General features: G+C 56.1%; 1 protein-coding gene across 1 annotated transcript; it reads left to right on the forward strand.

Annotated features, from left to right (window-relative positions):
• Window positions 1-1,292: 1,292 nt before the first annotated feature.
• Window positions 1,293-8,932, forward strand: TAGLN2 (transgelin 2). The gene is made up of 5 exons (XM_060135570.1): window positions 1,293-1,428; window positions 6,516-6,722; window positions 7,196-7,370; window positions 7,703-7,805; window positions 8,112-8,932. The coding sequence occupies exons 2-5, from the start codon at window positions 6,543-6,545 to the stop codon at window positions 8,251-8,253; spliced, it is 600 nt and encodes a 199-aa protein (XP_059991553.1). The 5' UTR covers window positions 1,293-1,428; window positions 6,516-6,542; the 3' UTR covers window positions 8,254-8,932.
• Window positions 8,933-15,664: the final 6,732 nt, after the last annotated feature.

The raw sequence follows: 15,664 nt of genomic DNA on the forward strand, positions 1-15,664 counted from the left end.
GTGGAGCACGGGCTCTGGCGCACGGGCTTCAGTAGTTGTGGCACGCAGGCTCAGTAGTTGTGGCTCGCGGGCTCTAGAGTGCAGGCTCAGTAGTTGTGGCGCATGGGCTTAGTTGCTCTGTAGCATGTGGGATCTTCCCGGACCAGTGACCAAACCCGTGTCCCCTGCATTGGCAGGCGGATTCTTAACCACTGCACCACCAGGGAAGTCCGGCACTGGTTGGTGATGCGCTTGAAAACCAGGCTCAACTGGGTCTTCTATCATCTGTGAAGAACTCCACTGATGGATGTAAGCAGGGACTCCACCCCAGAGGGACTGCTCAACTGAAGCCTGAAAACAGGGAGGAGGGAGCCCTCCTTCAACCCCCAAACGAGGCTGTCCTCCACCCTCAGAGACAGAAGAACTGCCAGCCTCTTCCTCCACTGAGGGTTCTTTTGATCCCTCCAGGATTAAGAAGAGGTGCCAGGTCATAGAGGAGGAAATGAAGGGGAAAGAAGTCAAGTCTGGGGACTTCCCTGCTGGCGCAGTGGTTGAGAATCCGCCTGCCAATACAGGGGATACGAGTTCGAGCCCTGGTCTGGGAAGATCCCACATGCCGTGGAGCAACTAAGCCCGCGCACCACAACTACTGAGCCTGCACTCTAGAGCCGGCGAACGACAACTACTGAGCTCATGTGCCACAACTACTGAAGCCCACACACCTAGAGCCTGTGCTCCACAACAAGAGAAGCCGCCACAATGAGAAGCCCACACACCACAACAAAGACTTAACACAGCCCCCAAATAAATAAATAAATTATAAAATAAAAAAATAAAATTGTTTTAAAAAAAAAAAGTCAAGTCTGAACCCTGGGTCTCAACGCTGATCATGCCTCTTGGGCCCTGGGCACGGAATCACCTCACTGCTAGTCTGGGGCTTGAAGAAGGTGGGGAGCAAGACCACCAAGACCAGGAGCTGTCCTGGCCTGCTAGCCCCAGTCCTGCCTCACCCTAGACGGTTGTGTGTGTGTGTGTGGAGTGGGGGCGGTGAGCGTCTTCCTGTACCTCCATTTACTTAACCACCCTTTTTAAACCAAGAAGTTTCTTCCCATATAAAAACGCCCACAGTCTTGAGCTAACCTAGGCAGAAAGTTTCCCACTGGGGCACAAGTTTAAGGGCTCTGGGGTAGGGGTATAGGTTCTCAAGAGTAGAGGCTACTGCCTCCAGGTCCTTTAACTCAGGTTCTTCTCCACCGCCCCTCTCTTTTAAGCACTGCCCTCAGCTTCTGGACTGCGGCGCCTTTAAACCGTCTCGGCCCTTGCCCCGCCCCTGGTCCGCCCCGTCCGAGGCGGGAGCAGGCTGAAAACCTCCGGCCGGGCCCGGCCCCGGCGCTTCACTCGCGCTGCAGACCCCGCCTGGAGTGCGCAACTCTTCGGTCCGCGTGAACGGTGAGCTGGAGGGAGGGGTCTCTAGAAAGCTAGAAGCCAGAGCTTGCGACTTGCTCCAGTGAGCTTGGTGATCAAGGGCTGGCAGGCAAGGGTCCGTTGACTGCTTTGCCCCTCCCCGGGCTGTCAGGTCTGTCCCCAGGCTCTGACCCCGCATTGTTGAGCAATGAGGTCAGCCGCTGTTGCTAGTGCATAGACGGGGCCGTCCGTCCGGATCAGGGACTCGGGGACTGCGTCCCGGCCGCCGGCTCCAGCCCCGGGTCTTCGCTGGGGTGGGGAAAGGGGGGCGTCAGGGATTAGCTGGCTGGCCCCCAGTGATGGAGCGTACAGGGTCCCGGCGCCCACCCTGGCCAGCTCGGCGCCGCCGGGGCTTCCGAAGCGACACTTCACTTCCTAGTTCCAGGAGCACGTGTGGGTGCTGCCTGCCCTCTGCGTCCCCGAAGCCGACCTTTCTGTTCATTCTCCTGCAGCTCGTTTTTCTGGGGATTCGGCGTCGCGGGTTGGGGCGAGGGGGCTCCGTGCGCGGGTCCCGCATGGCCTCGCCTTCCCGGGTTCGGGCGGGGAGTTGAAGCTCCAATCGCCTCCAGGAGAGTCCCCCCGACCTGAAACATCTGGGAGGCTGCAGCCCTGACTGCGCCCCATCATGCCCTGTCTGTAGGAGGTGGTGTTGAGGGAGGATGGATGCTTTCCAGGCCTCCAGCCCCTACGGGAGCCGATGCCCCCACCCCTTGCCCCCTGCTGCTGGGAAAGTCGGTGGTGGCCGCGGGCGGGCGGTCGGGCGGGCTGCCCAGACCACTGCGTCACCCCAGCGGCGGGCGGTGGGTGATTCATCCCAGTAACGGCCCAGGGTGTGGCGGGGGGGGGGGCGGCAGGACCGGAAATGGACTGCCACCTCCCTCCCCCACTCCCCTCCCTCTGCGGGCCTCCTGGAGTCTCCTGGAGCCGCTATCTGTGAAGTTCTGGGGCACCTTGGTATCTGTGAGCAGAAAGAAGTGGGGTAGAAGTGAGGATGGACTGGTGTGGGGATCCGGTGTAGGAGGAGGCCTGTGGCTCTCCTAGTTTTCTGACCCCAGAGCACCCGACAGAGGGACAGCTCCCCGTCTTTAACCCCACTCCCAGTTTCTCCTTCCTAGTCTACAGGGAAGACTGCCGAGGAGGCCAAGGTAGGGTGGGGCCGGCAGGGCCCTCCCCTTCCAGAATCAACAAATAAGTCTTTGTCCAAGTGCAGTTCTCCCACCCCCCCCCCCCACTCCACAGCCCGGGTCCCTCTTTTGCTCTCCGGGGATTGGCCTCTAATCCCTTCTCCCCACCCCCATCCCCTCTCCCCCACCCCCATCCCTTCTCCCACCCAGGATTTTCAGTTATGGGGCTCTCTAGCTCAGAATGTACCTTCTGTTCCCAGGATATTTCTTCTACTCCTGAACTATTTCCTTAAATCTACTTCTCTACCCCAAAACTTGTAATTTCCCTTCTCCACACGCCCTCCGTACCCTCCACAGCTGCTTCCTTGAGGAATCCCTTGCACCTGTCTGTACCTGTGAAGCGGCCCCTTTCCCAAGGATCCCACTTCTGCTCCCCGCCCTCGCCCCGCCCCCGCTCCGCCCCCACTCGGAGCCTCCCCGCCACTCCTGCACCGAGTGGATGTTTCTGCCTGGTGCCCCCACCCTGCCCCATTCCTGTGTTTGGTACACAGAAGCCATGGCAACGGCCCCCACCATACCCCTCCTCCTGCGCAAGCCTTGTGGCTTCCTGTTTGTATAGCTTCAGCTTTCTCTTCTGCTCGCTGACTCTTGATACCAAGGCGGCTGCCCCAAGGTGGCCCTTCAATCGTAGGTCTCCCATCACCCCCGCTCCCTGTGGCTCTTCACTTTGGGGGCAAGTACCCCTGTTTCGCCTTTTCAAAATAGTCTTAATGCCAATTCTGGATTGGGAGGTTCCCCTGTGTCCTCTCTGCACAATGAATGGAGAGTCCCTTTGTCTTTCCAGTTCAACACCCCAGCCAGGAGCCCTGGAATCCTACTCCCACCCCATGTCCGCTTTTTCTTTGGCGTCGGCGGTGGGGTGAGGTCAGCTTCCAGCCCAGGGTCTGGGTGGGGCTGAGGGCTGGAGTGCCTTTTGTGGCCTCTCCCCCTTTCCCAACTGTTGTAACCTTGTGGGTGGGAGTGAGGACTGTTCCCACCGCTGTAGGCAGCTCTGGAGTTTAGGTTACTCACTGCCAATCCACCCCCCAAGCTGTGCAGCTGTTGTTTTCCCCTCGGACCCCCAGCTCTGGGCATCTCCCACACAGCCTTTCCCCACTGCAGTAGGCAAGTGGCTACCTTCCCTCCTTTAAGGGAGAGCCAGGGTAGGTCCCCTGAGTGTCACTAGCGTGGGCCACTCCAGCTCCAGCGGCCGCAGCCCCTCAGCGTGTGCCTGCTCGTGGGGGTGGGGAGAGAAGCCGTGGGCAGGCTGGGCCCGTCTGGCCTGCCTCCTCCCAGAGCTCTGCTTTACGGCTCTGGCAGCTCGGGATCTAGGGCAATGGCTCCAGAGTGGAGCCGAGACACTGCAGCTGGAGTCTGTGACCTTGCCAGATGTGCCCAGGCACCAGAGTTTAGGAGGGAGACTCAGAGGTGGGTCTGGGAGGCCGAGTCTGTCCTGCCCGTCCATACCGTAAGTGACACTGGAGGGGTCACTCTTCGGTCCTGCGCTCCCCTCCTAACCCTGGTGTCTGGGTTAATCATTGTCCTGTCCTTTCTTTCCCTGGGCTGTAGTGATCCCTGGGCCTCAGGCCACTTGGCTCCATGGAGACACAGCCCTGAGGCCCAGGTGACCACAGTGGAGCTGCTCCCAGAAGTGAGGTCTGAACACTGGGCTGGGAAAAGGGGGCTTACTGGTGGCAGCAGCCTCTGGCCCCCCTCTCCTTGCTTCTGAGCCTCCCAGCTGTGGCCCTGTGCGTCAGGGGTCACAGGCTTACGGAGACCGAGTGGCCCTCGGCTGGGCAGCTGGGGCTGGGCTGAGGGGAGAGAATCTTGTCTCCCTCCCTCCACTCGGCCGGCCTGCCCTGTCCCTGCTGAGTGTGTGCTGGCTCGTGGTGTGGGTCAAGGCCCAGACTGACATTTATCTGGCCCGGCTTCCGGGCTGGGTGAAGTGGGGCTGGGTCGTCTTAATGAGGTTTAAAAATAACTGATTATGGGGAGGATCGCTGCCGGAAATGTGCAGCCCAGTCGGAAGGAGCAGCCATGTTGCAGTGGGGGGGAGGGGACTGGCCCGAGCCCCACCTCTGCTGGGGCTGAGAGGTGGGAGGACGTTTGAGGCAGCTGCTGTCCCTGTGGCCTGCCCCGAGGCCCAGGGAGGGGGGGTTGGGGTGGCTCAAACTGCTGTGCGGGGGACCCAGGGAGCCAGAGTGACTCCATCCCTTAAGTCTGACCTGGCCTGGGGCCAGAGGTAGGGAGAGGCAGTGTTTCTCCTCCCTCTCCTTGCACAGAGGTGCCTGGCCTGGGGCATCCCCTTTTATGTACAGTCAGCCAGCTCTATCTCAGAGCAGAAAGAAGAGCCCATGGGGAGGGGATGGGGGCAGGAAATGGGGTCCTGGCTCCCCCTCGGCATGGGTAGCATTCCTAGGACAGGGCTCTGGGTGTGGGACCTAGGCAGGGAGGTGGCAGGTGGGGACGGACTGCCCACTGCGAGGTGCTGTCAACCCAGGCCAGTGGTCAGGAAACCACCCAGTTCTTCCTGAGGTCTTCCAACTAAGTTAAAGAAACCCCGCTGTGTATTTCCCCATCCCTCCCTCTCTTCCCGGGTTTCCCTAAAAATGCCACCCAAGGCTCCTGGATTAGTGCCCTATTCCTGCTGTGACAAATTATCACAAACTGAGTGACTTAAAGCCACACACATGTAATATCTTGCAGAGCTAGGTTTCACTGGCTAAAATCAAGGTGTTGGCAGGGCTTACATTCCTTCCAGGGGACTTAGGGGAGATTCCATTCCTTACCTTTCCCAGCTTCTGGAGGGCATCTGCATTGCTTGGTTCATGACCCTGCATCACTCCAACCTTGGCTTCCTTCTCACTTCTCCCACTCTGACTCATCTGCCTTCCTCTTTCACTCATAAGGACCCTTGTAGTGAGTACATTGGGCCCCCTGGAGACCCAGGGTACTCTCCCTATCTCAAGATCTATAATTCAATCATATCTGCAAAATCTCTTTTGCCATATCAGGTAACATTCCCAGGTTCTGGGAATTAGAACATAGACACCTTTGGGGGGCCATTATTCTGCCTACCACTGCTTCTAGAAAGGAAAGTAGAATTAGGTATTACCTCTTTTCTCATGGGAAGCCCCTTTGCCTGGTGAAATCTGTTAAGGACCTACTCAGACCTACCTCTTCCAGGAAGCCCTCCAGGCTGCTTCTGCCAATACTCCTCTCTCAATTCCTATAACACGTGGTCTGACTGTGTAGTTTAATATTCATCATGTACAACTCTTGCCCTTTCATAGGTGCTCACTTTGTCTCTCTGTTGGCACTGTGGGCAACTTTAGGACCAAGGACTTCTGTGTCTTCCACAATCCCCAGCACAAATAGTGGGTGTTCAATTAAAACCCAGTGGCTAATTAAGGGTAGATCTGTCCAGTCCCCTAGCTCCTGACATAGGTTTCTCCAGCCACTCCATATTCTTTCCAAATCATTCTCTTGCCCAGAACTGGAAAAGGCAGGGTTGGGGTTAGAATGACCAGTTTGCCTTTGCTAAAGCTGACCACCCCAAATGAGGGGCTGAACCCCCAATCCCGGCCTCATTTACCCTATTTTCTATTCCAGTGGGTTTTATACTTCATTGTAGCAGTGGAACCATTCAAATGAAATCTAATGGGAAGCCTCAGTAGAGTAGACAGGCTACCTGTCACAGGGGTGGAAGAACCCAGAGGTGCCTTAACACCTCCTAGAGTTCTGAGCACTGAGAGTCTAGCCCATGTCCAGGGGTTAAGGTGAGACTTCCCTCATTTGGTGGCTGTTCTCACCTCCGGGGCCCACCCTGGGGATATGGTGTGTGTCAGAATCCCCCACCCCACAGGCTGCAGAGTGCTGACCACAGGCCTGGATGTGTCCTCTCCCCAGTTCCCCCAGACACCACCGCCCTTTGGAATGGCCAACAGGGGACCTTCCTACGGCCTGAGCCGGGAGGTGCAGCAGAAGATTGAGAAACAATATGATGCAGACCTGGAGCAGATCCTCATCCAGTGGATCACCACCCAGTGCCGCAAGGATGTGGGCCGGCCCCAGCCTGGGCGCGAGAACTTCCAGAACTGGCTCAAGGATGGCACGGTGAGAGCTGGGCGCCGCTGACCAGAAGTGCCAGGAGAGCAGGGCTGGGTCTGAGGGACCGGGGATTGTCTCAGCTGAAGAATGGAGGGCAGCCCCCTCCCAGCTCTTCTTGAGCTGGGATATCTTCATCGTGCAGAGGCCCCCTGCTTTCCTCCCTCCCGCCGAGGGAAGTGGGAGGGTGAACGTGCCTCCCTGCAGTGGAAGCCGTGTGTGACAGAAGGAAGAGGAACTCTAAGGGGAGAGCTGGGGGAGGTGTGCTATAGTTGGTAATCCTGGAATAGCACGGTTTACACTCTGGGCTCAGAGGCAGGGGGCTGGGCAGGAAGGAGCCTGTGCTCACTCCAGGTAGAGTCAGAGCTGTCTTCAGGTAGGAGAGGCCCCTCTGCGGTTCACTGTCTCTAGCGCCGAGCATGGTACATTCTGATCTGTGGTAGGCAGGGCCTCACTTCTGCACACCTACTGTCCTCACCCAGGTGCTGTGTGAGCTCATTAACGGGCTGTACCCCGAGGGGCAGGCCCCAGTGAGGAAGATCCAGGCCTCCACCATGGCCTTCAAGCAGATGGAGCAGATCTCCCAGTTCCTGCAAGCAGCCGAGCGCTACGGCATCAACACCACTGACATCTTCCAGACTGTGGACCTCTGGGAAGGTGGGTCAGGGCCAGGGCACTGTCACCCAGAAGACCAGAGGCTGGGCTGGGCCATGTCCACCAGGGAGAAGGGGCAGGTTTCTGATACCTGAGGACAAAGAGTGGGGTGTGTGTGTGTGTGTGTGTGTGTGTGTGTGTGTGTGTGTGTGTGTGTGTGTGTGTGTGTGTGTGTGTGTTTATGGAGGAGTTGGCCATATTGGGGGTTGGGTTGGAGAAGGGTCGGGAGACCAGACCAAGAGTAAAAGAATTAGGAAGCTGGGCCTGCTGAGTGCAAGCCTGGCATGCAGGACCCCAGACCCACTGAGGCCAACACACCCCCTCCCCCTTCCCAGGAAAGAACATGGCCTGTGTGCAGCGGACACTGATGAACCTGGGTGGGCTGGCGGTAGCCCAGAACAATGGGCTCTTCTCTGGAGATCCCAACTGGTTTCCCAAGTGAGTACTGCTGGGGCAGCCCAGGCCCCGGGCCGGCGTGGTGATCCTTCCCACTCCTGTCCCTAGGAAATGCCCTTTACAAAGCACTTTCACATTCCTCGTCTCACTTAATCCTCATGAGTCTCCCGGGGTGGCAAGGGACAGTCCCTTTTGAGAGATGACTGGGTGGCTTCAGAGAGCTCAAGGCTCTCCAGGGCAGAGCTGGCACCAGTACTTAAGCCAGAGAAAGCCTGTGCTGTGTCCATGGAGGACATTTACTGGGGCAGCCTCCACCCTCCTCCTAACCAACGCTCCCTTTCCACCCAGGAAATCCAAGGAGAACCCTCGGAACTTCTCAGACAACCAGCTGCAGGAGGGCAAGAATGTGATTGGGTTACAGATGGGGACCAACCGCGGGGCATCTCAGGCAGGCATGACCGGCTACGGGATGCCACGCCAGATCCTCTGATCCCACCCACAACCCTGCCCCTGCCTGCCGTGAATGGTTAATATATATATATATATATGTGTATATATATATATATATATATATGTATATATATATTTTAGCAGTGACATTCCCTGAGAGCCCCTGGAGCTCTCACGCTCCCCTCTGCCAGGGTGGGGGCCTGGCCTGTCTCCTCTGGGGGTGCCTGACGGTGGCCTCCCCACTGTGCTTACTAATACATTCCCTTCTCTAAATCCACCAAAACTGGACCAACTGCCTCTTTTCCCCGGGACCAAAATTAGGGGGGCATCACCCCCTCTCCCCACCATACCTCTTCTCTTTCTCTCTGGCCTCTCTTCCCCTGAGCCCTGTGCCCTAATCCATTCCTTGGCTGGGAGTCAGGGGTGCTGCCTAATGGCCTTCTCCCCACAAGTACGCCTCACCCACAGCTGTGGCTGCAGGGACTTAATTTATAGGGAGGGGTCTGTGGCGGCTGCCCCCCAGCCCCAGCTGGACTGCGCTCACCACACTTCTGAGGCAGCCTGCCCTGGCAGAGGCCTTCAGGCTTCTCATTTTCCATTCCCCTCTCTGTGGCTAACGGGTGGGGGTGAGGGGACCGGGGAGGGAAGGCTGCCCACCATGGGCTGGGGCTTGAAGAATCTGAGTTTGCTGGTTTAAATAAAGAATCTCTGTCTTTTTTTGGATGGACTCTGGCTGTGTCTGGGGCCACTGAGTCCACTGTTGGGAAGGGAGGAATGTGGGGGAAGGGCGGTGACTGGCTCCAGGGAAGAGGGCTTTGAAATAAAAGGTTACAAACATCTCCCCATCATCGATTTCCTTCCCATTCTTTTTCTCACTTGGTTTAGGGGTGGGGTTGAGATGGGACAGGCCCTTCCAGCTGCCCTCAGGCTAGAAGCCATGATGACAGCATACGTGGGCAGGCTTCACAGGGAGGGGGGGCCGTCACCTACCCAGGTGCTCCTGGCTGGGCCCTTCCCACAGCCAGAACAGTTCTCAGCCACTGCAGGAAGGTGGGGCCGCCGTCCCTGAGTCCTGGCAGGTGTCTGGGTGGGAGGCCCTCAGGCAGGCTTGATGCAAGGTGACCTCTGGTGGCCAGACCAGTCCGGGAAGGAGCTGGTGGTGGTGGCTGGAGGCAGGAAGCCTTGTTGATCATCCCAGGCACTTGTGAGCTGCTTGCTGGTGAGAACCTAGCAGCATTCCTTCTGGACGGGTGGCCCTGGACCACAATAATCAATTTTGGGGTCAGGTTGTCCTGAGCTCCCAGCCCTGACCCAGGCATGAATGTAGTTCCAACCCCACGGCCTTCCCATCAGACCCTGTGTCTCCCTAGAGGCTCTGGGCCAGTCCCCCACTTCAGCTCCCACCCGCATCAGCCAACCTGGCCTCCACTGTCCCTCTCCCCATGTCCACTTCCGTGTGTCTCTATTTCCCAAGGATGGGAAAGGCACAACGTTGTGCCTGAGGGTGACAAATTGTGCAGTGGTGGATAACAAGAGAGCTTCCATTCTCCTTTCGCCCACCCCACTGTGGTTCCCGCTGCCAAGAAGCACCTACTGTGTGCCAGGCCCCATGCCACTGCTGTACATTAGCCGTCAGCTCAGGGGCTCTACGCCTTATCCGAGCCCCAGCCATGGGCGAGATGGTGTTTGCTTGCCTGCTGTACTCCCTTGGGCTGTGGCACAGATAAGATAGGGTACAGCCTATTTGCAAATTCCCCGGGGATTAGCTGTCACTCCACCCCGTTATCTCCCATTCAGGAAGCCTCCGTGGAATGCCAGTGAGGAAGAGTGATGTCATTGCAGACGCAACATTGAATTCATTGATATTTGAACTAAAAAAACCAAACCATTTGCACCCTTCTCTGATTTAACTATAGCTATGAATTATGGGCCACAGGCCTCACGACTTTCTGGGACCGGCACACCACAGAGCCAAGACTGAGGACCACTGTCTTCTCCCAGCAGATTCCCATGTTAGTCCACAAGGTGGATATGACTGTATTATTTCCCTCATTTCGTTCCCAAATGAGCGTACTGGGTCCCAGGACAAGAAACTCACCCAAAGCCATATAAGGATTTAGTGGGCAGAGGGGTTTTGAACCCAGGTCATCCTGGCTGGGAGCTGGCTGAGCCTATGCTGCTCCAGCCGGACTGGATTTGAGAGGTGCTCAGCCACGGGGCTCACCTCCCTCCTGGCTGGATCCACCACCCACCAGCAAGCTCTGGGAAGCCCCTCCACATCTCCCCTTAATCCACTTCGCTCCAGGTTCAGCTCCTTCCTTCTGGAAATGGCCTCCACTGACTCCTCAACATTTTGTTTTGTTTTCTGTTTGCTTTACAGCATTTTGTTCCGTGTGAAATCACAGTTTCATCCCTAATTTGGCCCCTCTCATCTCTCCTGGCACTCCTTCAGGCCCTGGAGCCCAGAATGGGTCCCAGCCCTGGGAATAGGGGGAAAAGCTTCTCTGAGTGGCAACCCCTTTTCCTGCCATCTCCTAGCAACTCATTCCCCGTGGCTTTCCACACTGGTGTTCCCTAACACCCTGCGCCTGCAGGACGGTTCCTGCTGCCCCGAACAATCTCCCCTTCCAGGTGTCACCGTGGCTACTTTCTCTCCTTCAGGTCTTTGTTCAAATGTCACCTTCCAGTTCAAACATACTGCCTTCCCTGGCCGCCGTGTTTAAAATTGCACACTCCACTCTCAGCCTGCACCCCATCCTCCTTCCCTCCTTTCTCCTATCACTACATGATACTAATGTAGTTTACTTATTTATCTTCTGTCTCCACCCACAGGATGTACACTCTGGAAGGGCAGGTTTGTGCTGGTTTTGTTAATGCACAGTAGTGCCTGGCGTGTTGTAGGCGCTGGATAAATATTTGTTGAATGAACGAATGAATGAGTGAATATCACACTGCCCTCATGCTCCCGAATCCCCTGGCCTGGTGCCCAGCCAGCCCAGGGTCCCAGTGACCCAGCCTGTCATCGGATCTGAAATGAAACCAGTTTCCATTTCAGTTTCCAATGCTTCCTCATTTCCTGTCAGTTTCCAATGCTTCCTCATTGTTCATTTCTCAAAGGTAAAAAGCTGAGAAGCGGGTTCTCCCTATAGCCAGAGGAGTGGAGGTTGGGAAGGGGATGGAGGGTGGTTTGTGTGCTCTGGGCAAGTGGAAGGTGCTTGAGGATTTGGCAGAAAAAAAGTGGGAAGAGGGCAGGAGGAAGGGGTAGGAGCCAGCATTGGTTCATTTACTCCTTGCCTTCAGCCTTGCAGTGGAAGATCACTGTGGAGGTAAAGGGAAAGTAGGCTTGGCCCATGGTGGCTGATGGGAAGGAGAGCTGGAGAGGGAAGGCAGGCAGGAGGAAGAGGAGGGGGAGGGGGAGGAGGAAGAGGGGGAGGGGAGGGGAGGCTAGGGGGAGGGGAGGGGAGGGGGAGGAGGAGGAGGGGTTCACAGTGTGGCTGACCTGTAGGGGAAAAGTATAGTTCTGTGCGGTCTGTTCATGTGCACTGAGTGTGCGTCCAGGTGTGCGAGAATTCACAGGGCCAGGGCTCGGCGGTGCGGGTGGGAGGAGATGAAACTGTGCCCTTGTGTGGAGGCTGCCTGTGAGTATGTGTTTACCAAGGACTGGGGACTGGGGGTGCAGAGAGGTGTGTGTCAGGTGTGTGTAGGCAGAGGGTAAGCGTCTGAGTGTTTGTCCATGGCTCCCTGGAGAACAATATGTCCGTTCCTGCCTGTGCAGCCCAGAGAGGCCTTTGAGAGCTTGGCAAAAGGCCCAAGGACCAGTGGAACAGGGAAAGGACTGGACAGTAGGGCCCCAGGGAGGGAGCAATAGAGGGCCTGGGATTCAATTTGTTGAAGAGAAGGCTAAAGGTAAATTAGTAACCGTCTCCTTGTGAAGAAATGAGTTTTAGTCCCAGTGGCTAGGGAGGTAGGTTAAAAGAAAAGGCACGGAAGTTGCACCTAGAGAAATTTAGGTTAAACAAGGAAAAATGATCCTCCTGACCCTGAGGTGTTATTAGCCTCTGGATCCTCTTAAGGGTCAGGAGGAAGGTCTTCAATAATAGGACAAGTCTCATCTTAAAGTGGAAAATGAGCAATTCTGCCTGGGAACGCTCATATACACACCCATTTTTTCATTCATGTATTCATTCCTTCAACAATTATTGGGGTTCTACCCTATGCCAGGCCTTATGGGGCCTATGAAGACTATTAATACATGATCTCTTTGCTCCAAAAGTCCCTCGTCCTGTAGGGGAGGTAAAACATGGATAGGAGCCACGATAATTCAGAAAGCCAGTGATATGTGCCTTTGGAGAAAAGCAAGTAGGGCTCTTTGGGAGGATCACTTGCCAGCCTCCCGCAGCCCTGGGTCATTTCTGGGGTGGAGGTCGGTGGTGATGTCATGGTGAGCTGAGGCTATGTGTCTCGGGGATCCTCTCCCCTGATCTGCTGGGGGGAGTGGGGCTGCTGGTTGGTGGGGGTGGGATTGCTCCTCCGGAAGAAGGAGTAGTCACTGGCTCTGTGGTCAGAGGTCAAGTTTCAGTGCGGGGGGTGGGGGTGGGGGGGTGGAGTGGGGGGGCATGAAGGGGCTGTTCCTTTCCTGCCTGGAGTGGGGGTGGTCAAAGAAGCCTGAGTCAGGGTGAGAACCAGGGATGGGCTGGGGACAGATCAACATCACGGGGGGAGGGTAGGTGGGGAGTGGGTCATACAAGCATCTCCCCAAACACTGGGGCTGTCACACCATTTCACCCCGCTGTGGGCAGGGCCTGAATTTTGAGTTGTGTTTCCATGAGAGAAATGTAGCTCGGTGTGGGGCTGAACCATCACGGAGATGATGATGATTCACTACCATTTTTCTGTTAGTCACTCTGCTGAGGGCTTGACCTGTATATGTTCTTCCATTATTTCCAAAAATATTTATTGAGCACCTATTCAGGGCGAGGCATCTACTGGGTGTTGGAGGATACAGAAGTCAACAAAACAAGTACAGTTTGTGCCCTCCTGGGAGGAACTAGAAGAGCAGACAATCAATTATAATGTGATTTGTGGCGTGCTAAGGGAAGTCTAGGTGAGAACCCAGAGGAGGGGACTTAACCCAGCCTCACGGGGAGGGGCATCAGTGAAGATTTCTGGAAGGTCTGAACTGAGGATTTAAGGATAATTAGAAGCATAAAGGAGAGGCCAGTAGTGTTGAAGAGGACAGCGGTCTCCGGTCTCCGCTGAGCTGCAGCATGGGTGTGGGCTGGAGGTGGGAATGTACAGGGCTGGACAGTAGAATGGGTGTGTTTAGAGGCCGGAGGGGTGGGTGCTGAGAAATGCACATCCTCGGAGGGCCTTCAATGTCCATGAATAATTCTGGACCTTTCATTAAGGGCAGGGGAAGACATTGAAGGATTTTAAGCAGGGGGATGAGGAGATGAGAGTGGGGTTTTAACTTAGCCGACTTCCTGAGGCTGCAGGGTAGAGAATGGCCTAGGGTTGGAGAAGACTAGTGAGTGAGGCAGGCCAGCTCCAGGAGGTTACTGCAGCAGTCACGGCAGAGGCAAGAGTGGCCTGGGGAAGGAGGACCAGTGGGGATGGAAAGAAGAGACTGGATTTCAAAATTGTTTAGTACTCTGACTGTGCAGAGTTGAAGAAGGGGGCGAGGGATCCAGAAAGACGGGCTTCTGGATTCAGCCACTAAGCAAATGGTGTCTGTGGCTAGGATGGGAAATCCAGGAGAGGGGGCTTGACCACCACCACAGAATGTTATTCTCTCCTATTTTACAGATGAGGAAACTGAGGCTAAGAGAGCAAAAGTAACTTGCAGAACCTACCTAGCAGGTGGTTGAACTGGGACTTAAAACTTGTGGCAGAAGAAGTCCAAGCTAATTGCTCACCCCATCGTGGAGCTCCCTGGCTTGGCGGCTGACCCTGGGGAAGGGTTCGGCCTGCAGCCAGCATGAACTGTGGTTTCTCTGTAGGTGGAGGCCAGGGCCACAGTGAGGAAGGGAGAGGTCTGGCTTAGGAAGAGGTGCAGGAAGTTCAGCTCTGCACCTGCCACCCCTCCAAGGCAAATGAAGATCTGGCAGCCACAGGAAGGAACTAAGAAACCCAGCCCCTGATCTTGCACCTTGGGCTTTCTGTCCTGAAGGTCCCCTGACTTTTTTTTTTTTGCAGTACGCGGGCCTCTCACCGCTGTGGCCTCTCCCGTTGCGGAGCACAGGCTCCGGACGCGCAGGCTCAGCGGCCATGGCTCACGGGCCCAGCCGCTCCGTGGCATGTGGGATCTTCCCGGACCGGGGCACGAACCCATGTCCCCTGCATCGGCAGGCGGACTCTCAACCACTGCGCCACCAGGGAAGCCCAAGGTCCCCTGACTTTTCGGAGCCTTCTGACAGCCTACCATTTCCTTCTAGCCATAAAGACTACCACAGCACCCAGGAGAGTATCTGAGAGTTGTATTTTCAAGGCACTTCCATATCTATTAATTCCAGGGAGACTTGTCACCTCTTGGGAAGGCTTGAATATTTTTATACCCTTTGGGGAGAAGAGACAAACTGAAACCGAGAGACTGAAAGTGATGGGCCAGGGTCCCAGGGATCTTGAGAGTAGAAAGCACACCTTATGTGCCTTTAAATGGCGCATAGTTCTCAGAACATTAGTCGCAGGCCCAGAGGCGCTCAGCCCAAGTTCATGGTTTTGAATTGGTTCTGCATGTACTAGAATTCAGGTCTCTGGACTCCTGGTCAGTCGCCGGGTGTTGAAAATACCCATGTCAGGCATCCCTGGGGATGGGCTGACTGTAGGCCCCATCCTGTATTTTCCCCCAACCCAGCTACCCTCTAAGACTGTGAGCATTGGAATCCCCTGGGGTACTGGTTAGAAATGCAGATTCTAGTTAGTCCTATTAGACCTATTAGGCCGGGAATCTGTGGTGGAGGTGATGGGGGTGGTGTCTTGAATTTGCATTTCAAACTGGCTTCCCCCATAATTCTTAGGCGGCAACACTGCCCTAGGGGATTTGGAGAGAGAAGTTTCTCCAACAAGAAAACTGAGGTCTGAGCCAGCCCTGGCTACGCCTTGAACGGGAGTTGTCCCCCCCCCCCCCCCGCTCCCCGCCCCACGCTGTACTGTTTGGCAACTGTGGCTGGGTTGCCGGGGGAACCAGGCTGTGTAACTTCCTGGCTTGGGTGGTTTTCCCCTCCTTGGTCTTATCTCAGCATCCGCCACCCAGTCCAGGGCCGTGCTGGTCACGTAGGAGGGGAAGCTGGTGCCAGGTGTGTGGAGACGTGTGCAGGGCACCAGGGCGACACTGGCCCAAGGACCTGGGGCGGGCAGGAGGGTGATGAGATTTTGAAGAAGAAGTAGGGGAGGCTGCAGATTTGTTGACGACTTTCTCCTTGGTCTGAGGGTTATCTGCCCAGTGGGAATGT

The sequence above is a fragment of the Lagenorhynchus albirostris genome, chromosome 2, assembly GCF_949774975.1.
Source record: "Lagenorhynchus albirostris chromosome 2, mLagAlb1.1, whole genome shotgun sequence".
Taxonomy (NCBI): Eukaryota; Metazoa; Chordata; class Mammalia; order Artiodactyla; family Delphinidae; genus Lagenorhynchus; species Lagenorhynchus albirostris.

Bases quoted from the DNA above. Each gene is read 5' to 3' on its own strand.
- TAGLN2 (XM_060135570.1), top strand. From the start codon at position 6,543: ATGGCCAACAGGGGACCTTCCTACGGCCTGAGCCGGGAGGTGCAGCAG. The intron at 6,723-7,195 runs GTGAGAGCTGGG...GTCCTCACCCAG, and splicing joins ACTGGCTCAAGGATGGCACG to GTGCTGTGTGAGCTCATTAA. The intron at 7,806-8,111 runs GTGAGTACTGCT...CTTTCCACCCAG, and splicing joins GATCCCAACTGGTTTCCCAA to GAAATCCAAGGAGAACCCTC.